This window comes from Tiliqua scincoides, chromosome 6 (genome assembly GCF_035046505.1).
Source record: "Tiliqua scincoides isolate rTilSci1 chromosome 6, rTilSci1.hap2, whole genome shotgun sequence".
NCBI lineage: Eukaryota > Metazoa > Chordata > Lepidosauria > Squamata > Scincidae > Tiliqua > Tiliqua scincoides.
Window position 1 is genome coordinate 88018459 of NC_089826.1, and position 23242 is coordinate 88041700.

General features: G+C 41.0%; 1 protein-coding gene across 4 annotated transcripts in view; it reads left to right on the forward strand.

Annotated features, from left to right (window-relative positions):
• Positions 1–23242, forward strand: part of CCDC91 (coiled-coil domain containing 91) — a 117925-nt gene that overhangs the window by 24849 nt on the left and 69834 nt on the right. For all 4 annotated transcript variants that reach the window (XM_066631803.1, XM_066631802.1, XM_066631804.1 and 1 more), the window contains exons 3-6: positions 1586–1664; positions 14153–14322; positions 15284–15496; positions 15998–16102. In XM_066631803.1, the coding sequence (XP_066487900.1) occupies positions 1586–1664; positions 14153–14322; positions 15284–15496; positions 15998–16102 (567 nt within the window). The remainder of the gene's footprint in view (positions 1–1585; positions 1665–14152; positions 14323–15283; positions 15497–15997; positions 16103–23242) is intronic.

Here is a 23242-nt window from a genome sequence, read left to right on the forward strand (position 1 = left end):
AATATTTGAATTTGGAAAATTTTGTAAGAGTGAGGGATTCATAAGCATCTCATGTTGGTTAGACTTAAAAGATTTCAGTGCTGCTTTGCCTTTGAACAATCAAAATTTTGTAGTTCGGCTGGGAGATGTTTTTGTTTCAGGCAGTTTAAATTGCTTGCTTTGGTTGGATTTGTAAGAGTTTGTAATTTAGATCTATCATCTTTGTTGATCTTAGAAGATTTTGCTTCTTACCTTACTTGTATGACCTTGCTGGATTTATAAGAGGTTAATTTTGGATTTTAGTATCTTAAATTTTGTATGGTGGTTAGACTTAAAGGATTTGTTACCATTGGTAGATCAATTTATAAGACTGGGATTTTGTATGTAGATTACTTAAGTCTTACACATTAGTTGGTTTTTTATTTATTCTTTTCTTCTTTAATTTTTCTTTTGTGTAATAGTGCCTTTTGTACATGTACAAAATCTTGTTTCACATTTTGAGCTGTAGGCCTGAAGGAACTGCTGTTCAATTCAGAATGCATTTGAGTATTGTAAGCATGACAAGTTCACATTGTGAGCCACGTGATTACAAACTTTGACAACATTGATACTTCTAAGATGTTAGCAAGCATTGTCTGTACATTTTCAAGCATAAGGGCTAATTTGCCTTTGGATAACAAAAAGTGTCATTGCTTTGGTCCCCCACACCACATTCTCCTTTCTCATTGTTCATGGAAGTGCAGAGTATATACAGTGTTCATAATGTTTGAGAGTTCGTAAGAAGTAGAGGCAAGAGGAGATCTATGGATTCATAGAGGCAGGGGTTTTATTTGCAGATATGTTCCCTTTTCACACTCGGAGTGCCAGTGTCATAGCTTCACATTGCTGATAAGTGCCATTCACAAATTACTCACACATGCAAAATTCACACACATAGTTGAGCAGCATTTTCATAGTGCTTCTTGTCAATAGCCAACAACTTCAGTTCTCCCTAGGCCTGTGTGGCAACATTGGGGGAGGGGGGAAAAGCACTGAAGAGTTGAAATGTTTGTCCTATCCCATTAGACCTGGATAGGAGGTTAGAAAAGGCTCACTTCAGGCAAATTAAGCCAGAGTTTTCATAACTGTTAGTGATGGGGTGTCAAAGTCTTCAGTCTGTGTATCCATCCATTTTTAAAAATCAAACTTATTTGGAGTATGGGCAGGTAAAACTTCCTTTGTCTTGCAAATCTGTTTCATGTCTTAATTTGGTTCCTTGTTATATTACCATAATATCTGAAAAATTTATTCTAAAGCTGGCTTTGATGTATCAAATTATTGAACGGATAACACATGACAATGTTAGTTTAAATATTTATGGCAGTCCAGAATGGTTGGTTTTTGATAGTTGTTTAGCTATTTGGTTTAATTCTAATAAAAAAAAATTAAAGATATTGTTAAATTTTATTTTATTACCTAAAACTAGACTGGCAAAAATAGATTTTAGTGAATGAAGTGTGGGAAGGATCACTATAAAAGAAATATTTAAATTAGTGATGTGTATCTGATCAGGATATACTGCTAAAAACACGTGCTTGAAGGATAACCATGTGTCTTGCATTTTTAGGCAGCAGAAACCTTTGAAGGTGGACATGGCGAACCACAGACTACTTCTCCTGCTATTCCTTGGGCAGCATTTCCCACAGGTACTAGCAAAATTCAGGGGCAACTTCTGAGCTCAAGCAGTTATTTTACCAGCTCAGATTGGAGTATCTGAAATGTGCCTGTCATCTGTACCAAGTCCCCTACTTCAGGACAGGTTAGCTACCAGAGGTCTCTCCTTAAATTGAAACATCCAATTTTTGCCAGCCCTGCATGATCGTGTCTGCATGAAAGTGCCCATCCTAACTCAGGGAGCCAGTGTATGTGCTTGTTAAACCTTGACTTGAATAATGGGGTGAAATTGACCCCAGAGAATTAAAAATGAATTACAGTATAAACCTTTGGTATCAACCTTCAGCAAATCCTGCTTGCTTGTATTCCTTAACCTTAAGGAGGTCAGTTGCTAGGTGGTGTTTCATACCCTTACTTTCTTGTAATATTTTGCAAATTGGAGTGTATACTCTAATGGTGTTGGTGTAATTTTCACCTTAATTGTATTGAATGGGAAACTGAAATTTACCAGCACCTCTTTCATATTGAGCCCATTATTTTACTGACTATTGGCTGACAATGTTTTGATAGTTAGCTAATGGTTTAAATTTTTTAAATGTTAAGAACATCAACGACAAAAAGTAATAAAGCAGAAACAACAAGCATAAAAGCAGGAACACTAGTAGTGTCAAAACAAGTAAAACAACCAGCACAACATTGTCTATTAAATGTAGCAGTGAATGTAGCCATTTTAAGTTGAAGCCTTTTTGGTTTAACAAGTAGGCACTAATCTGGCTATGTGCACTTAATTTTTATTGCGAGAATAATGCTGACTTGCTGGATTATCTCACACTATACCGTTCCTGATTTGAAAATTGCAGAATTTTTCTAACTCCTCCGCCGTGCAGTGATTGAGTGGAAGGAAGTAGATGTATATGTGCATTATGTTCCAGAATTTTTAGACTTGCCTTGTAAACAGTCGTTTTGTCATATGTGGTATCCTGCGAGTTGAACATTCACCTCAAAGTGTTGAGTGTGTCTTAGCCCTTTAACATTTGATTGAATATTATATAAATATTATCATCAGTTATTTAACAAATATCCAAAGCGTTCTTGTCCCTCTACCGAAATCATATGCACCTTGACTCATGTGGTGTATCTCCTTTTAGTATGTGTTCCTTTTTAGTGTCTCTTTCGGTATTAAGCTTTTCTGACCCCAGGTGGTATGTTCAATGGAGTTGTAAAAGTCTGTTTGCAGGGTACCACTTAGCTTTCAGTATCCAATGTGTCTCTGCTGTCTTAACTATCTACTTTGTGCATCTGGTGAACTAGAGTTTTGCTTATTAAACCCATGCCATCTCTAAATTTGTTTGTGTTTAAGGCACCATGAGTCTCTTCATTGTTTTGCTGGTAGACACTACTACTCTTCTGTAGAATTTATTACTATGCTTGAGGTTAGTTGGGCGCTTCAGAAAGCTTTTGTGTGTAGAGTTCCTGTTAGGTAGTTTATGTGAACTTTGCAATTTATTCTGGCGTGCCCATCAAAGATCCCACAGTTCTTCTTTAATAGGCAGCATATGTTACCAGGGTCCCTGGAAATGTTGTTAGAACAGTTTACTGAATTGCATACAGTTCAGTCTGTCTTGGGGTTCTCTGAGAATATATACAACTTGGCATTTAAATAGTCACATGACTTAGTAACAAAATCCAATGTTATGCAAATCCGAGTGCAAGATAATGATCTATGCATTCTTACTAGAAATTAAGCTTCTAAACTTAGCTGAGCTTATTTCTCAGTAAACCTGTTTAGTGTTGATCTGTGAATTGCAAGTATCGAAAATCTGTCTAGATTTTAAATGAGTCTGCTGAAATTATTTAATGCCATTGGCCGAATATTGAATGTGAATAAATAAGTTTGTGATCAAATTGGAATGTCCTGTTCTCCATACTGAAGGTGAAACAACTCCATACAATCAGAACTGTTTGTTTCTTCAATGTACAGTTGGGCGATCCATCACTGAGCAGACACTTAGAATGCAATTTTTATTGTTTGAAGAGCCAAGCATAAAATAAAGCAAAGCAAGTCTCTCACCCTAACTAGCTGGAGTGTTAACTTTTTGCAAACCTTGGGCTAAGGGTGAACTAGATTTTCTCAGTGCAATTTAGGGCACAATCCTAACTTTCTTTCCCACACCAACATAAAGGCAATGCAACTCTGAGGTAAAAGAACAAACATTTCCTTACTTTGAGGAGGCCTCCATGAGTGCCACCCAACTGCAGGATGAAGCACATGTCCCATTGGTATCGCTGTGCCAGTGCTGGAAAGTTGGTTAGGATTTGGGCCTTAGTCTCATAAATCTGAGTGAGTGAGAGTGAGAGTGTGAGAGATGGCAGGCTGGCATTATCTCTGCATTTTCATACGTATAAATATGTAAATATTTATGTGCAAATGCCATATAAACTTTATGATGGTATTTATGCACTAACCCCCTCTAATATTCTGCATCATAGTATTTGCCACAGCTTCCATTGCTCCCCGGATTCTTTTGCTATCTTGATCTCTTCTGCCCCCACCCCATCTTCTTTATTGCCTTTGGCTCCCCCAACTTCCTTCATCCTTGTTCTTTTCTTTTCCCTCCTCCTATTTCACTCCCTACTCTTTTTTCCTCTCTCCCTTACTTTTTTTTCCCCTCTTCCCCACTTTAACTTTCTCCCTTCTTTTCACCATTTGGCCTTGCGTGTACGGTCAGTTTTAAATTTAAATGGGTTTTAAATTTATACCTAAGTCTGCATTTTGCTCCCAATTCTGCATATAGATAGTATGGATCTTTAGGCCTTCTGGGTCTAAAAAATAAATTCCCACTGACATTTCTGGAAGAGTATACAGGCTATAGCAGGAGGATTATAAGGGGTTGGAGTTATTTAAGTGTAGGAAAAGTAAAGAACTGTCAGTCTGTTGGAGGTCTAATGGCCCCTTTCTCTGGATCAAGTGTTTTCTGTATTAACAGATGAAGCACAAGCAAACCATTCCTCCCATAGTTGAAACAGTGAGGGCCAACCAGACATCAGCAAATACGTATGCTTCCAAATACATGTGAAGTGTGTTCAATCTGATTTTTTTAAGATCGAAGTGGGCACTCAGGTGCTGAACTTTCTTATTCCTGGTTCTTAACATTTTGTGACCTCTTACAGTACATTCCATGTTGGAACCAAGCTGGGAGATGTGTCCTGAGAAAGACATGGGTGGTGGGAGGAGAGAGAGATAATTCATCATGCGCTTGTCTAATGCCCTTTTGTTCTTAAAGTCTGACACAGGTACCTCATGCCCTGCTTAATGCGTGATGGGGCAGAACCTTTCTTGGAGAAACATGGTCCTGAAACATGGTCTAGTTTGGTCCTGAGGCTGGTGACCTCAAGGAGCCTTACGTACACCCAGCACCACCTGCAGACATTGCTGATCTTTGCAACTATTTATGGTTAATGCTGTTCCTTCATCTGGCCAGGAGGACAGAGAACTTGATGTTCTCTCTCCCCCAGGTATTAGACCTAATATGTGGTTGATCCAGCAACTAGTGACAGCTCAGCAATGTGTGATTAGTTGTTTCTGAATGTTTACCTTGACAATTCATAATGCTTCAGTAGGAAGAAAGCTGATGGTCCCTGAATTCCTTTTGAGCTCAGACCTTAATCTGAATGGGACAGTTTCTTCTTCTTCCTGCATATTTGATGGCTGCTGTGGTGGCAGGCATGTGTCTGTGTGTCTGTGTGTCTGTGTGTGTCTTCCCCATCCCCCTCCTCACACCTTCCCTGAAGTGTTGGTACACTAATTTTCCCAGAGTACCTCATGTTAGTTTAACATAAGAGGCCCTGGAAAAATTGCATGTCCCAAAGGCCCTGGTGCCTGAGATACAGCATAGAAAGTTCTCGTGTACCAGACTGAGAGATCCTTGCCTCCTACTGCAAAGGAGCATCTTGCACAATCACAAGGTAAGTGGGTGTAGGAGCTTGGGAGAGATGGTGGCCATTCAAATTGAGTCTGCAGTTGCCATTCTTTATCAGCAACCTGTAACTGTAATGGTTCACTTTTACTGAAAAACCACCAAGGACGTTTGCAATGTAACTTGCAGTCATTGCCTTCATGGGATTTTGTACTTTTATCCAAAAGACACATTCCACACAGAAAAGTGCAGGTTTCAGCCATGCATCCTGTGACATAAATCAGGGGAGTGCCCTGTAGTCTAAATGTCCACAAGTTTCTTAAAAGGGCTAACTAACATTTCTTGAGTGCATATAGAAAAGCCAATATGTTGTGCTGATGGCAAATCATGTCACTTGCAAAACTGCCATAGGCTCTGGTATCTTTTGGAAGTGCAGACACCAGATGGATGAAGGCAGGACTTCCAGGTGTGGCTTTTGTGTTCTGCAGAGTTTCTTGTTCCTCACTTGTGGCAACCATTTCTTATCTTAACGCTGACAGAATTCAGCCACCTTTCTTTTCACTTCTTCCATTCTCATTCCAATATTTGACAATCTTTGGAATATTGTTCAAAAACCATACATCTGTCTATAGATCTGTTAAGGAACAGAATTCCACTGGTGCAGACTTTGTGGTTTTTGGCATGGAGTACACCCAGTCTTTTCCCCCCCATGCTTAATGAGAACCTGAGAGACTGAGACACACCTGTGTCTATTAATCTGTATTTTGCAACAGATGGGGGTTATGCATCTACTTTATGGGTCTGGGAAAAACAGCCATACCATACATCTTGATGAAAATGTAAAAGGCCGTGATATCCTTCATTGCATAGGTCATGAGCTGTATTTTTAGAATTTAGCTAAAAACTAAATTAATGGGACTTGGAAGGATTTAGGGATACAGATCATAATTCAGAATAGTAGAATGTGTGCATAGCTGAAGCTTGTGTGCTGCTGGCTGGGAGCACTGTTTTTCCTGCCGCCACAAATTGGGAGCACTTTTCTAATGAATTAAAAGTGTTTTAAATTGATCAGCAGGTTAATTGACTAAGAGCGGAATCCTAACCAACTTTCCAGCGTTGACCTAGCCGCAATGCAGCCCCAAGGTAAGGTCACAGACATGCCATTACCTTGAGGAGGCCCCCATGTCTGTCTCCCCACTACAGGATGCGGTGCACGTCACATTGGCACAACTATGTCAGTGCTGGAAAGTTGGTTAGGATTGCACCCTAAATGCTTGTCTTTGTTTACGCCAGGGATCTCCAAACCCTGGCCTGGGGTCCAGATGCAGCCTGCAGCAAGCCTCTTTCTGGCCCATGGCCAACCTCTTGTCCCCTGAAAGCCTCTGGCCCACTCAACTGAACATAACTAGAACTGATTGTGTCTGGAGGGTCTTCTGAGGGCCAGAGAGGTTGAATAAACGAGCTCATTCATTCATTTTTTTCACTCATCTATGTTCCATCTCTAATTTAAATTTTATATTTAAATTTTTTTGCCGGCCTTCCACACCACACCAGATACTTGATGTGGCCCTCTGGCCAAAAAGTTTAGAGACTCCTGGTTTACACAAAAGATTATTTTGTGTTTTTTTATCCTGGGAATCACTTCAGTGCTAACATCTACTATGCATACATTTTTTCTTTTCATTATAACTGTAGTTGCCCCTGGGGGCTGGGGGATAAGAATAGGCCCTCAGTTTGGCTGTACTTGTCGTAAGAGGCGACTAAACAGCCACTGGGTAGATGGGACTCGTCAGCCTGGGAAGGCAGCTCATCTGAGAGAAGGAAAACTCTGATCCCAAACCTCCACTGCCTTGTGGCTACATCCAGTTATGGAAAAGGCTTTAGGAGTCAACCTCGAGGCAAAATCCGGAGCCGGAGTGCCTGAGGCAGTTCATGGCTGAACACAGTCATGTTCTGGCAACTCCTGCGACGCCGCTGGAAGCAACCATATTGGCTGGAGTAGTGGAGAGTAGTGGAAAGGGGGGATTTGCTGCATGGGTAACAGCCTATCCTTCGTACCTACTTTACCCAGGCTTCGCGCACTGGAGAGGACACTCTGTTCCAGAACTACCATTCAGAGCGCGATACCATAGTCTTCCGAGACTGAAGGATGCCAACAACAATAACTGTAGTAAAAAACTTAATTTTTTCCCCTGAAACTATAGATTTCTGGAATTCTTACAAAGCATAACTTACGTGCATTAGGATACAAATTAAAGCATCTTGTCTTTTCTTGGTTTTAACTTTAATAGTCAGCTTAATGCCATTTACTGAAGTTCTATTTATGTGAATAATTGGTGAATTGTCTTGAAATGCAAAGTTCTGATTTTGAAAAAAAAAATTTTTTCTTATATTGCAGGTAAAAAAATAAAGTGTGGTATTGCTAATGCCTTTTAAAATTAGAGGTTCTCTAAGATATATTGAATCTTAGGGATGCAATTCTGTTCAGACTTGAGTGATGTGGCAATCTTCATTTGCACATTGTATGGAACTGGACTGCATGTCTCTCAAGGAAATGGAAGATCAAATGTTAGTTCGAGCAGACAAATTGCTAAATACTGAAGGTGGTTAACCTCGCATCTGTTTCTGTTTGGTGGAAAAAGGATGAGGCTATATGTGTCAAGAGCTTGCCATAGTATTAAAATGAAATTGCTGATGCTGTGGTCCTTTCTTCACCATGGGGTTTCCTCTCTCCATCTTCCAGTATTCAAATAGCCTGACTCTGTTCTGTTTCAGCTCCAGAAATGCAAACCAATTTCCCTGCAACAGCTAAAGCAGTATCTTGTCCAACTCCTCTGCTCTTGCCCCAAATAAGTCCTAAAATGACTTCCATGACAGATATTTCCACTTCACCTAGCATTTGGAGGCCCTTAAACTTGAGGGATGAAGCACAAAGGCCCAGTGGCCTAACATTCTTCCTCTACACCATCCATGTTGGCAACCTTCAGTCTCGAAAGACTCTGGTATCGCGCTCTGAAAGGTGGTTCTGGCACAGCGTCTAGTGTGGCTGAAAAGGCCAATCCGGGAGTGACAATCCCTTCCACACTGGGAGCAAGTGCAGTCTGTCCCTGGTCTGTCTCCCTGGCTATGGGCCTTCCTTCTTTGCCTCTTTGTCTCAGTCTTTTGGCCAAGTGTCTCTTCAAAATGGGAAAGGCCATGCTGCACAGCCCGCCTCCAAGCAGAACGCTCAGAGGCCAAGGCTTCCCACTTGTTGAGGTCCACTCCTAAGGCCTTCAGATCCCTCTTGCAATGTCCTTGTATCGCAGCTAAACCTCTACACCAGGGGTTCCCAAAGTATGAGTTGCGACAAAGGATGTCACAGCCCACTCACAGGATGTCCCTGGTTACCCTCCTACCTGTTTCCCTGACACCACCTTCGTGGATCTTGCAAAATCCTGTGAGATTTGGGTGCTGCCATCTTGGATCTGGTGAGGCTCATAACTGTGCCTTGAAAGTTGCAAGATATCCAACATCAACAGCATAGTTCACACTTTGCTCAGTCAGCATGCACATTTTGTTTATTCCACTTTTTTTTTTTCCTTCCAAAGTTCTTCTAAAAATAGACAATCATTCTCCAGTTGGTGCCTTTGCTGGTCAGTGTGTACTTGCATCATTCAGTATTTCAGGACAATCTACACAGTTCCCCATTTGTCCTCCCAATATGTACACGTTCTCTATGAAGTCTGGTGAATGCCCATGAAGGCTGGTTTTTATGTGCATTGTCCATTTCATATTGTCTCCAACTGAAAGGATTTCTGTGACTAATGTGATTGTTAAGTAAATGAAACAACTTATAATTCTCTCTAGAAACATTTTCTAATCCGTGTGATTTGTATTGTGGGAATACAGATTGACACAGCCTTTTATTAAAAGGGCAAAACTTTATGTGGTCCCTCTTTTTAAGAGATAATAGTACTTTTCTCTTTTTTGCAAAAGTTCAGAAAGTTTTTGGACACTGTCGCTGGCTACCTGATGCATGATAGCCCCCAAAAAGAATGAATTATTCTTTCCTTCCTATGAGCAAAAATGTGCCTGGAATAGCACGTTTCATTAGTTTATTGCTGCTGACTTAATTCTCCACTTCCAACTACTTTTTTCACCCAGCCTTGCCTTTTCTTAGTGCTAGAGAAGTAGCCAAAAAGGTCTCCTAACTGTTCTTCCTCCAGACGCAAGGGATATGACTAGTTAGCCCAAAGTATTTAGCCTTATATTTAGTTCATTTATCTATACAATTGGTCACAGATATTGTTTGCAATTTACTAGCAGCCAAGGGTGAAGATCTTGTGCAGTCCACAGCAATGTATCTACAACTAGTCATTCAAGGGAGGACAGCAATGTCTGGGGCCCATGGATAATTTTGCAGTATGCGGACTAGCCTATTGTGTAACATAGTAAAAGTAATGGTTAGCTGATGTGGGCTGTTAGAGCTCCTCATAAGGAGCTGCCTTTTTCTTTCTGTGCTATGACTTTGTATTAAATTGCTTATTTTTATGCCAATAAAGGTTAAGTAAGCCCAAAGGGACCTATGTAAAAAGGACAGTAGCTCTGGGGGGGAGGGGTGCGGAGTTAACACTCAGTGAAGTAGCAGGGAACCTTGGAGGGCTCCAGGGGGAACTGCTAAATAGATGTGTTTTTCAAGGACCTCAGCAATGGGCTACTCTTTGTTGCCAAGAAGAAGGAACGAAGGCTGAGAGCTTGAACGGGGCAGTCTCTTGAAACAGTGGTTTCAGAGATATTTCCTTGATTGCTCTGTGCTGAATCACATTGTATCCTGGACGCCATCTTCGGAGAAGATTCGGACAGCTGAGGACTCCCCCCCCCCACGGCCTAGATAAAACAAGAAAGCAAACAAAGCCTTTAACTGTGAGTAACCAGTTCATTAAAAGGCTAAAAAAGAATTGCAATCAAGAGGTTGGAAGGAGGGAAAGACAACTTTAAGATTATTTACATTGGCCTGCAGCCACCCAGAGGGGAAAAAGAGCGAATGTGGATTTTAAAAGTCCTTGCTGGAGCAGTTTTTTTTTCCTTCTTATTTGTAACAATTGGAAGAAAATAGATAAAGGATCACCCTGTTGGAATGGTATGCATGGAAAAGAAATTAAAATATGGAACAATTTTCACTTTCGTTTTTGCCGCAGAAGGCTTGACTCAGACCTGAACAATTAAAGGTATACTAACTTATTCTGGCAGTGTTATTAACTTGAATTGGATTACTGACCCACCCCTTTTGGATATAAAAACTTAGACTATCTTTGACAAGAAGGGATGCAAGACAATAAGAATTGGATGACTCTTTAACTGTGGGAATCGGCTTGATTTGATACTGATAAGAATGATATCAAAAAATTTAAAGGATGTTAGTGAAAGCCAGACCTCATTAATGGTGATGTTGCTAGAATTCAGAAATGAACTGAAGCAAGAGGTTGGAAAACTATCTGAACAAATGAGGCAAATAAACTCCTCCCTGACAAACAGACAAAAAAGAAAAGTATGGAGGGGATGGAAAAAGAATGGACCAAATGTCAGATGAATCTAAAGAATTGGAGATTTTTGTAATGAGACAGGAGATGGAAAAAGCAGCATTCGTTATTAGAACTCGGAATTTTCATGAAGAAAAAAGAGGAAACTCTCAGAGAAAGAGAGTGCATCCTTTCAAGAAGAAGAAATTTTTTTTGATTAAATTCAAAAAGAATAAAATGGAGAAAACGGAAGAAGAAAAGAGAGGGATCAAGCAATATAAGGGAGTTAAGAGGAAGAAGGAGGAGCAAGAAGGAAAATATCAACAAGACAGAGAACAAAGAAAATATTAAGACAGGAAGGGAAAATGGCTGAATAACAAGTAGAAATTTTTTTGTAGATATTAATGGATTGAATTCTCCTCAGAAGTGAAGAGTATTCCATTAATTATGTCAAATCAAGTAGATGTAAATGAAAACAAAGTTGGAACACAAATATTAAGATAATTAAAGTGGCATTAAGATAATTAAAGTGGTATCTTCTAAAGAGAATTTATATAAATTGTTTTATAGATGATATTTAATGCCAGAGGAAGTAGCAAAAATGTACCCTGGATCATCAAATAATTGTTAGATATGCAAAGAGAATGAGGGAATTCTTTATTATATGTGGTGGTTATGTGGATAGTAAAGAAATATTGGAAAATGATATATATTGTTACAAGAGATATTGAATTGTGTAGTACCATTCAAACCGGAAATATTCCTTTTAAATGTGATATCAGAAATTGAAGACCAATATAAGAAACATTTTATTGTACATATCAGTATAGCAGCGAGAATATTCTATGTGCAAAATTTGAAGCCTTTTTATGATTGGATAAATAATTTTAGAAACAATAGTGATTGTTTAGTTAAATCATTAATTAGTATAATGACAAATAGGATAATTTTTGTATTAATGATTTTTTTTCAGTCGTTGTTGATTTCTTTTTTGGATTAAGACATGTTGGCCAATATCCTCATGTGTAACCTATGTAGTCCCAACCCTAAATTTAACCCATTTTCCTTACCTGTATCTGTAATAAATAAATAAACTGCACACAAAAAAGGATAGTAGCTCTGATTTTTACACCTTACTGAACTTCGGTCTTACTGAATTCAGTACACCTTTACCTGGGAGTAAATTCTGTTGAAATCAGTAGATTTCATTTTTTAGGTGGTATGCGTAAGACTGTGCTGTGATTGTATATATGCAGATCAAACATATCATAAGATACAATTGCATGTGTTTGTGTATGTGTTTACCTTGGTGTTCTATGTGTGCTCTGATATATACTGACTTCTGCTGTCAAATACATTTCTCTTTGCTTGGGGTTTGTTTTTAAACAGTGCAAAACCTATATGGGGTAACTTATCCTTCCAAACAAAAACACAACAACTATCTGTGTGTGTTTCTGTTTCTGAATGAGGTTGAAAACATTTGGACAGACTCACGGGGCAACCTGCCTCTGTCTTAGCGTGTAATTGGTCTGTGGAACTCCTTTCTACAGGATATGGTGACGGCATCTGGCCTAGATGCCTTTAAAAGGGGATTGGACACGTTTCTGGAGGAAAAATCCATTACAAGCCATGATGTGTACGTGCAACCTCCTGATTTTAGAAATGGGCTATGTCAGATGCAAGGGAGGGCACCAGGATGCAGGTCTCTTGTTATCTGGTGTGCTCCCTGGGGCATTTGGTGGGCTGCTGTGAGATACAGGAAGCTGGACTAGGTGGGCCTATGGCCTGATCCAGCAGGGCTGTTCTCATGTTCTTATGTCAAAACAATGTGAAGTGCAAAATCAACGTGAATGACTTAACATAATTACTAGAAGCAGAATAGAGCAATAAGAAAAGTAAAACTGATAGATGATTTTTAACAACACAATCCAAATGCTCCCCTGAGCCAACATGAATTCCTTGCGCTGTCTCCTGAGTGTTGTGAACATGCCACAGAGCATGTTCACAGCTACTCGGGAGCAGGTTAGGCCAGTGCAAGAATGTGCGGTGGCCTAGCAGTGCCAAATCCATGCCAGGACAGGGTATGTTTACTGGCCGACCGGTACAGGGGATGGGAGAGGGTGGTGAGAGGACAGAATGGAGGCAGGTAGGGGGCATTGTTGGTAAGGGGGAGGCTGACCCAGAGGCAGACTGGTAGCAGGTGGGACTGGCTGCAGCAGCCCATGTTGGTTTGTAACCCCCTGACCCCAGCCAGACAAGTGTTACATAGGCCACTTGTATTTGTGCCTGCAAAACTGTGGGTGCAGATCCAAGTAGCCCTATAGGGCTGACTGATGCATGACATGGGTGAAGGGGACAAAAATCCCCTTACTCATAGTTGTACTCCAGCCCACACCAACCTTGTGCTGTACACAGCACAGGTGAATTGACCTAACTGTTTCAGCACAAGTTATGTTTGTGCTCTAAAGCAGCTTAGGCTTCAGGCTGGAAGGCCTGGGAAAATATGTGAAGGTCTTAACCTGATGCCAGAAAGACACCTGGTTTGGTACCAGGTGAACATCCCTTGGGGGGGGGAGTGGAATCTCACATGTGGGGCATCGCCACTATTGTCACCCATCTTGCTTCAAAAAATGGGAAGGTGGAGGGATGCCTCCAAGGAAGACTTCTTGTGTAGCATTTGGAAGAGAGAAGGTGGTCCTTTTGGACCTGGCTATTTAATACTTCAGAGGAAAGCATCAATAATTTGAACTTTGCTCAACATCTGGTTCATTTAGGAACTCTCAGGATGTGTTTCCACTTAGCAATGCAGCAGCTGTGTTTTTCTCTATCTGAAGTGTCTGAAGAGGCTTCATAGACCGCTCCATTTAGAATACATTTAAGTAGTATTAAATCTGAAGGTTTCTTGTTCGTGATAGACATACAGTCTCAAAGTAGGTTGTTAGGTTATATTTACAGCAACTAAGTGACAATGAGTCATATTTTCAAGTTCTGTTGGTAACTTGTCGGAATCCTTTGTCTAATAAATTTTGTTCTTATCATTGTTGCATTATCTTTCAGAAATGTGTGCCTAGAATTAACGTTAAGCTTGTTTTTCCCATCGCTTAGTGCCTGAAGTCCATGTACGGCAAACAGCCTCTGGTGAGGCTCCCCTGGAGCAGCTGTCCTCTGCTGTCCCCTTTGTTTCTCCTGAAGCGTTCATCGCATCATGTGATGATATACTGACAGATGGGCCATCCTCATGCAGCTCTTCAAATTTAGCCATTTCTAAAGAGCAGGTAAAATACCATCCATTTATCTTTTAAGATATGCTATTGATATCTAATGTTTTTGCCATGTGTATTCTTGCAAACGTGTGACTTAAGGGCTGACATTTCAGCTCCAAGCCAATGGAAATCTCTCTTTTTTAATCAGCAAATGGAAAGTAAACAGTGTCTTGCTGAAATCAGTGGAACTTAGAAATAGTTAACTTCCACTGCTTTCAATGTTACTTAGTCACAACTATAGGATGGATCAAAGTCAGCATTTCCTTATTTTTTCCCTTATAGAAAGGTGCCTTACGTATTTTTAAATGAAAGCTATGTTCATAAAAGAAGATTGCAAATTTTATGCAGTTTATTTTAGCTCTAGAAGCTATTAGAGGAACTATGGTGCTTTGTGTTGTATACTTAGTTCTGGAGATTATTAAGAATATTTATATACTGCTGTTCAACAAAAAAAGTTCACAAAGTTGAGTTTAATTATCAAAGAACTAAATGGCTCCCTGTCCCAAAGGGCTCACAATCTAAAACGATGCAGAAGAACATCAGCAAACAGCCATTTGAAAAGACACTTCTGGGGTGAAGAGGGACGGTTACTCTCCCTCTGCTAAATGCTGTACAAGAGGCACACCACTTGAAAAAGTGCCTCCTCTGTAGGTTTAAGCAAGTCTGAGGATGTCTTCGTATCCAGTGGAATCTTGGGCTCCACTTCTCCCCCCCCCCCCCAATCTCACTGTGATGCAGGCTGCATTTGAAACCCTTTAGTTTCAAAAATGTCTTGCTTGTCAGCATGATTATCTGTGTGGGCACATGGAACAAGCTTTGGGTTGTGGTAGAGATGGTTTTTCCTCGGACAAGGGTTTCAGTAGATTTATTTTCAGTACAACTGGAACGTAAGATGCTTCTTGGAATTGATATGGAAGCGACGTAATTTTATCTACTCTAATTGTTGTACTTTTTCATGTTTCCCTTAAAATAGGACCCGTTAGCAATCAGTCCTGTAGAAGTACCAGTTTCCTCATTAACCCTAGTTGAAGATTTAACAACAGCCAGTGATGGTGGTGGTGCTGCTGCTGCTGCTGCTGCTGAGGCACTGGGCTTAGATGAATCGAAGAAACATCTTCAGCAAACTCTTACAAGTTTAGAACTTAAACTAAAAACAGCTGATGAAGAAAAATGTCAAATGAAAAAGGTATCACTGCAATTCCATTGAAACCTCCTTTGAAATGCATGGTCAGTTTCATTCTGGTCGTAGCTGGCAGTGTCACCTATAGTTAGGGTTGTCTAACACTTTCCAGTCCAAGATTCTGTCTTCAGTCGCTTCTAGCTTTGCCAAACTCTAACCATTTTGGTTTGCTTTCCATGCTGGGTGTCTGACTCAGTTTGACTTATTTGGAAAGTTTCAGGAAAATAGGTTGAGCACTTTCAAAGAACAAGGTGGAAAAACAGTGCTTTGCTGATGTTCTAGGGACTCTCTTTTTATGAATTAAGTGAATAAATACATTGAAGAGAACATTTTTAATGCTGTTCCTATTAATGTACTTAAAAGCAACTCAAGAACAGCCACTTTTTGATCTTTCTCAGCTCAAGAGTTGGCTAGTACGTTGCCCACCCTACGATAGAGAGCCTAGCCTAGAGTTTTAAAAATAGATGTTAATAGATATAATGCGTACTTAATTTTTTTTTTTTTCAGGAGTTAGAAGATTTGTTGGAAAAGTATAGGATTCTGGAAACAGAATTCCTGAAAGATAAAGAAGATAAATTAATTTCACACCAGGATAGATACAACAAACTCCAGGTAACATGTCTATCTTTGTGCTAAACCTAAATCTGTGATCCATTTTTTTTTTTTGCTTTTTTTTTTTTGGTGATTTTTCAGGGTCAAGCCAAAGCCTAAATAAATGTTAAAGGCTCTTGAATTCCCCCTCCTACTTCTCTTCTCCTATTGGCAGAAGCATACATGCCACTGGAAGTTATTATTAATAACAAGCACGCTATACTATTATGCCCAAAGCTTTGTGTTTTCTTTCATAACTATATGTCATCAACTGTTAGGGACTTTCAGAGCAAAAATTCCAGTTTCATAACCTTTAGAGTGCTGTGAACTCCTTTCTCTGTGGATTTAATACTCTGTAAAACTATGTCAAACATAGTTCATCCACTAAAATACATTTCATCATTTCTGTTTTACAGTATGATTTGATACTATCTTCTTGAAGTTATTTGACTTGGATGAAAGTAGAAATATTTGCCATAAGGCTGCTCTCTGTGCTTGACTATAATAACTTCAAAATGGGCCCTGTGCAGTTTTGGGTCTCTTAACCCGTGTCGTGATAGCCATTGTCCTCCTTTCAAGTTTGGTTGTGTAATAAATTTGTTTAGAACCTTTGAATGTGCTCCCGTTCCTGTTTATGAAATTTACACTGCGCTAGACATTACAGTCAGTTCTTTTTTTATGAGGGGCAGAATTGGTACCTTCTCTCATTATCTGCTATGGAAGGAGCTTCAGAATGGTGCCTGTGACCAGTGCAGACCCTTTCAAAATGGCCAGGTGAAGCTTCCACTGGTCATTTTAAAGGAGTCTGTGCTGGTTGCGGGTACCATTCTGAAGGACCATGCAGCCTCTGGAAAGTGTCTGCAGCATTTAGATATACTTTGGCGCTTCCTGAGGCCTTCTGCTGGATGCTTCTGATGGCAGGGAAGGTATGCCTTTCCCCCCTAGGGCAGCCCTTATACCTAACCCCATTAATCTCATAGGATCAATGGTTCATTATCTGTGAATTTGCAATCTGCTAGAGTAGTGGTTCCCCACATTTAGCTTTGGGACCCACTTTTTAGAATGAGAATTTGTCAGGACTCATTGGAAGTGATGTCATGACTGGAAGTGACATCATCAAGCAGGAAAATTTTTAACAACCCTAAGCTGCAATCCTACCCACACTTACCCAGGAGTAAGTTCCATTTACTATCTTGGTTAAAAGAATATACATAGTAGCTTAAAAGTACAGGTCTGTAATATTTCCCCAAATGCAGTCCCATACCACGGTAGCATCAAGTCTGATATATTAAAAATAAAATTTTGAAATGAATGGGAACCCACCTGAAGTTGACACATGACCCACCTAGTGGGTCCCAACCCACAGTTTGAGAAACAGTGTGCTAGGGTTTCCAGGAACCTAACTCTATCGGATAATGCAAATTGACTGTATTTAGCCATTAAATTTAGATATGGGGTTAATGTCCAAGATTGTATTGTGTTTATTCAATTCCCTTTCCTTCTCCATATAAATAGTAATATTCAGGTAATAGATTCAGCACTAGTGGTGTGTCCCTGTCTTTGTTGTGCTGTTTCAGTCTGCTGAATTCAGGAAAATAGGTATTGATGTTACTGTCTGTTTCCTATCTTTTCCTATTTCCTTCAGAATATAACCTGATCCAGCTGCAGAAGTGAATCCTCCTTTCAGGAACTGTTACAGTTCCTTTGTGTAACTAGAATGTTGGATGCCTTCTGTTTGCACAGCTTTTGGTGCCAGTTTGGTTTTGTCTGCCATGTTTGCCTTCTGCTGTGCTGTGGCCACACACCGAGTGAGGCTGGTAACTAAAAAGTGCAGCTGTCCACCTTACCAGCAGTTTTCTTCCAGCCGAAACAGCTGGATCATACTGGCTAAGAATGCCATAAAACACAGTACGTCTGTGGGTGGCTGAATCTGTCTTCATAGGGCTGTCTATGATAGTTGCTTGCAGGAAATGTAACTGTGTCTTGTGTCGCTGTAGAGCTCAAATGTACGCAACATAAGCAGTGGGCCCATGGTATCTTTGGGGATCTGTTCCAGGACACCCTGACCCACAGACCTCAAAATCTGTGGATACTGGAATCTGCGGAGGACCAGTACATCATTGCTGTTGCTCACCTAGAATTGCTCCTCCGGACCTTTGGAGGTTGTACTGGCCTCCCCACACCTCAGAACACCTCCTGACATGGTAGGAAGTCATCGGCACGAACCAGAAGTGGCATCTGATGGCTTCTGGGAGGCTTCTGCAGCACAGGCTCAGCATCTATGGATGCTCAAATTCATGGATAAGGAGCATTCGCTGCACTACTATCGTGATTCCCCCCCCCCCAGGCACATGTGCACCTGCCTGTCTGCTGCCTCTTCCTTCTTAGTCCTCCTGCTTTCACCTAGTCTCCGCCTTTCTCCCTGCCACACCATACCCCTTCTGGTCAAACTGGGAGAAAACGTGGATGGTGCAGGAGGAAGTGGGTGGAGAAGGTTGTCACGCAGACAGTCGCAGTTCTAATGAGAGGACTGCGTAGAGACCCTGCCCCTCTTTCACTCCAGTGCCCACAGTTCAGGTTGGGGCCCCGATATACAAAATAAAATCAGTGATTACTTACAAGTGAGCCTTGGAAATGTGAGACCTGCACATAGGAGGTGGTTGCCCACCTTAGCAGGCTCCCAAGACATTTACGGAGTAGCTGCAAGGTTTGCCTGCTTTCCCACAATGACTGCTGGAAAATGTTAATTATAATTATTCAAATGCTCCCCTCACTGACATATTTAGAATGTGAGTAGGAGCATGTTCTTACAAAACAATGCAACTTATGTGGCTTGTACTTTTGATTTGAAACATAGTTGCAAGATTAAAAAAATACAGTTTGGCAGCCTTTTGAATTAAACTCAAACCCTAAGCTTGACTTGGAAGAACTTAAAAATACTTGTTCTTTATGCTGCTCTCCATTTTTTTCTTTGCATGTTTTGAAGTTGGATGAGTTCTCCCAGCTTCAGTGCACAATATCCCAATTGTGGTTAGAAGACAAGGGCAAGAATGATTCAGTAAAGTATCTCAGCTGACATTTAAGATGAAGAATGGCTCCAGTTTTCCTTATTTAGAACAATCACGTGCATTCAAGAGTAAAGTTACGACCTGACCATTTACTGTAGAAAGAGCCAAAGATACTAATGTTTTGAAAGGACAGTATTTTCAATGGGATGCTTCAGGTTAGTTATAAGAGTGGCTGTATAATCCAGCCTTCTGAGTTTGTCCTAGATTCTCTGCATGCCACCCTATGTGTATTAGGCTGCAATCCTAACCACACTTTCCTGAGAGTAAGCCCCATTGAACAAAATAGGACCTGCTTCTGAGTACACCTGGTTAGGATTGTGCTCTTAGGCCAGTGGTATTCAGACAGGGTCGCTAATGGGGCTGCAGGGACTGGGGTGTACTCCCCAGTCTCTGCAGCAGTGTCCCGGGGGTGCGGGGAGCCCTGTGCGAGCATCTGCAGGGCTCCCCAGCTTGCAGAAAGTGAAAGTGGAGTGATCACGCTGCCTTCCCCTCGCCCCCGCTGCCTACCTCCCCTCCCCTGCAAGCACTTACGTTGGCTTTCAAACTCCCAGAGAGTTTGAAAACCACAGCCTTAGGCTATGATCTGGCCTAGAGCCCTAGCTTTAAATTTGGAAACTTGTTTGTGTGGAGTGTGTTTGTTTCCCATGGATCAAAACTGATAATGGTTCATAGAAAATCTTGATTGAGTTTCTAATGAGCAAAGCTGGACTGAGGGCATCTCTGTGTGACCACAGATTGTCTTGTTCCTCAGAGCCACAGAGCTCCCATAATGTAGCATTGTTTGCAGATATTCCCACTGATTTTCAAGGTCATCACCAGGATATATGCAAGTTCAACAGCAACCACAAATCTGGCAGAGGAAGAGAGACAGGAAAATTTACCACAAACAGTCACAACAGTTCTGCAAACAGAGGAAAACTGGAAAAGTCTTGGATTCAAATTTTCACTCTTCCATGTTGAGTGACCTTGAGCTACTCACTATCTCTCAAACTTTTAAATCTAAGACAATATTATTTTGTGAAGTACACATGAATATGCATAGCCTGGTTAAGTAAGGATGGAAGTATATCTTGGAGGTAGGTGCTCTCTGTGGCTAAAAGTACTAGAAAATGTATGTTTTCTTTAAAAACTAATATGACCTACATCCTGTTAAATACCATCTTCTAACAAAATATTTAGGTTGGTTTTAGGTGCAGACATAGAGGAGACAGAATATTAATAATGAAAAATGGGTGTTGAGAAAGTTACCTACTCTACCTGCTGCTAAATTTATAGACAAGATTCCAGGAACTTCTGCAGGTCATAGGAGACTTTGCAATTAACAGTGACTGTGAAAATAGTGGAAAACAATAATAGTACTTTTAAAATCACTGGCCTGAGTTTTTGCTGCTCGGTTAAGCACATTTGGGCGCATGGGGGAAAAAAATCTTTTGTTCACACAAAGATAGTTGTGCTTAAGACAGGCTCCAAGACATGATGTAGGACATCGCATGGACCTGTTATGCTTGTCCATGCATGATGATCATGTCCTCTGCTAGAGGTATCTGGGGACAAATCTTCATCGAAATTAAGATTATGACCAAACAGAAAAGCCTGGCCAGACCACGCTGCTTGCAACTTTATTTTCCCCAAAGACTTTATCGACATTGCATAAAGAATTTATCTTGTACTCTTAGCAGCAGAAGCAGTAATTAAAACCCATTGGAAAAGTTAGTAGACTTGACTGTCAGGGTCTGATTTGTAAAATACTGAAACCATTTATTAGTGGACAAGCTAACGTATCGTAAGGAAGTTGGTAGAGATTGTGCAGCATTCTGTGCAGCCTGGGACCCATTTTTGTGCAACATTGTTAATCTATCTCAGACCCTAGCACCCTTACCCATCCCATCCCCCACCCACTATAATTGTTCAACTAATAGGATAATTACAGCCACCCAAAAAGATAATTCATTGAAAGCTCTATGATTTAATCATAAAGCTAGGCTTGACCTGTATTCCCTGTGTACTGGAAAATTCTATACAACTTTTTTTTTTTAAAGAGGTCAACACCATGCTATTCTATTGAGCTTACGTTTGGTTTAGTTTATTAATATATATACTCTCCATCTTTCTACACAGAAGTGAACAACATTGTCATTTGTAAACCACTTTCAGTCTGAAGACGGGCCTACCAATTACTGCATCCTGATGCCAAGATTTGGCGTTATCCATTTTGCAAATGAGATGGCAAAGACTCTGTTTCTTCTAGTCTTCCGTTATTGAATAGTAGCTGAAGGATTAGGTGTCTAGACACTTAAATATTCAGTAACATTCTGAGTCATTCTTCTAACTGTAGAAAAGTTATTTATGCTTCCATAAACATTTGGGTATGAAAGCTTCTGGACTGATGCAGTCATTCCAAAGGCGTGCTAGGGCTATTATTGGGATGCATAAAACTCAAATGCTTAAACATCTTTGTTTAAATGGAAAAAAAAAATCAGAATTAACTGGATTTTAATTTGTTTTGTAATTTCAGGAGATTATATATGTAAATGACCAAGCACACTGTGTAGACTAACTCAGTGGTCTTCAGCTTGTTGAGAACTGGGACCCACTTCAAACCCCCGAAGCATTTTCTAATAGTGCCGTCATATGCATGTCTACTCAGGTCCCATTTATTTCAGTGGAACTTACTCCCATGGGAGTGTGTACAGACATAAGAACATAAGAACAGCCCCACTGGATCAGGCCATAGGCCCATCTAGTCCAGATTCCTGTATCTCACAGCAGTCCACCAAATGCTCCAGGGAGCACACCAGATAACAAGAGACCTACATCCTGGTGCCCTCCCTTGCATGTGGCAAAGCCTTAGTCTGTTGGAGGTGCTATCTAGCTAGCTTTCACAAGAGCATATATCTTTGTTGCCTGTTATTTGCATTTTATGTCTGTCCTTGCAACCTTGGGGTTCAAAGCAGACTTCCTGGGCTTGTCTAGCCCACCTCTAGTCAAGTTCCCAGGGAAGACCTGGGCAAGTGAGACATCAGATACGGGTCAGGGAAGGGGGTTTCTACACCCATCATCTCCTCCTAAGTGACCCCACCTTTAACTGGGCTGACTGGTCATTCCCTGTATAGCGAGCTTGCTATTTGCCCTCTGAGGAGAAAACTGTCCTCTTATTGGCCTCCCTGCTCTGTTTAAACCATTGGCCCAATACAGTCCTACATTTTCTGTCCCCGTCTTTCCCCTTAAAGTGCCCTATCTGTCTATCCCTGTGTCCCCCTCACCTCATCCCTGCAGACTCCCCTGAGGAGCTAGCCAGGTAAAGCTCTGGCTGTCTGCGTCCTGGCACAACAGCTCCTGGCTGGGCTGCAGAGTGGTCAAATCCAGCTCACCCCCTTCTTGTCCTTAGGGGCTGTTGTGCCAGGAAGGCCATTCCTCTCCAGTCTGTGGGAGCTGCTGACCCACCTGGTGGAAAACTGCCTGTCCCAGTCTATAAGCTGGTAAGCGATCCCCCAGGCAAAATATTTCTGCTGCTCTTACCACCGCCACCAAAAAAAGATACTCATTCCTTAAATACCTGTTTGGTTTGCTTTTGTACATGAAAAGTCCTTTGGATTTAGATTTGAGTTGTAAATGTTAATTTTTTTTGTGTGTGAAATGCTTGTTCATACCTCCTGCCAGAGATCTCCAGCAGCTCATGGATCGTTTTAGCAAGGCCTGCCAAGATTTTGGACTGACAATCAGCCTGAAGAAAACACAGGTCATGGTTCAGGATGTGGACTTACCTCCCTGCATTACAATCTCTGCACATGAACTGGAGGTTGTCCATGACTTTGTGTACCTTGGCTCAACGATCTCCGACACTCTTTCTCTCGATACCGAGCTAAACAAACGCATCGGTAAAGCAGCTACCACGTTTTCCAGACTCACAAAGAGAGTCTGGTCCAACAAGAAGCTGACGGAACATACCAAGATCCAGGTCTACAGAGCTTGTGTCCTGAGTACACTTCTGTACTGCAGCGAGTCATGGACTCTTCACTCACAACAGGAGAGGAAACGGAATGCTTTCCACATGCGCTGCCTCCGACGTATTCTCGGCATCACCTGGCAGGAC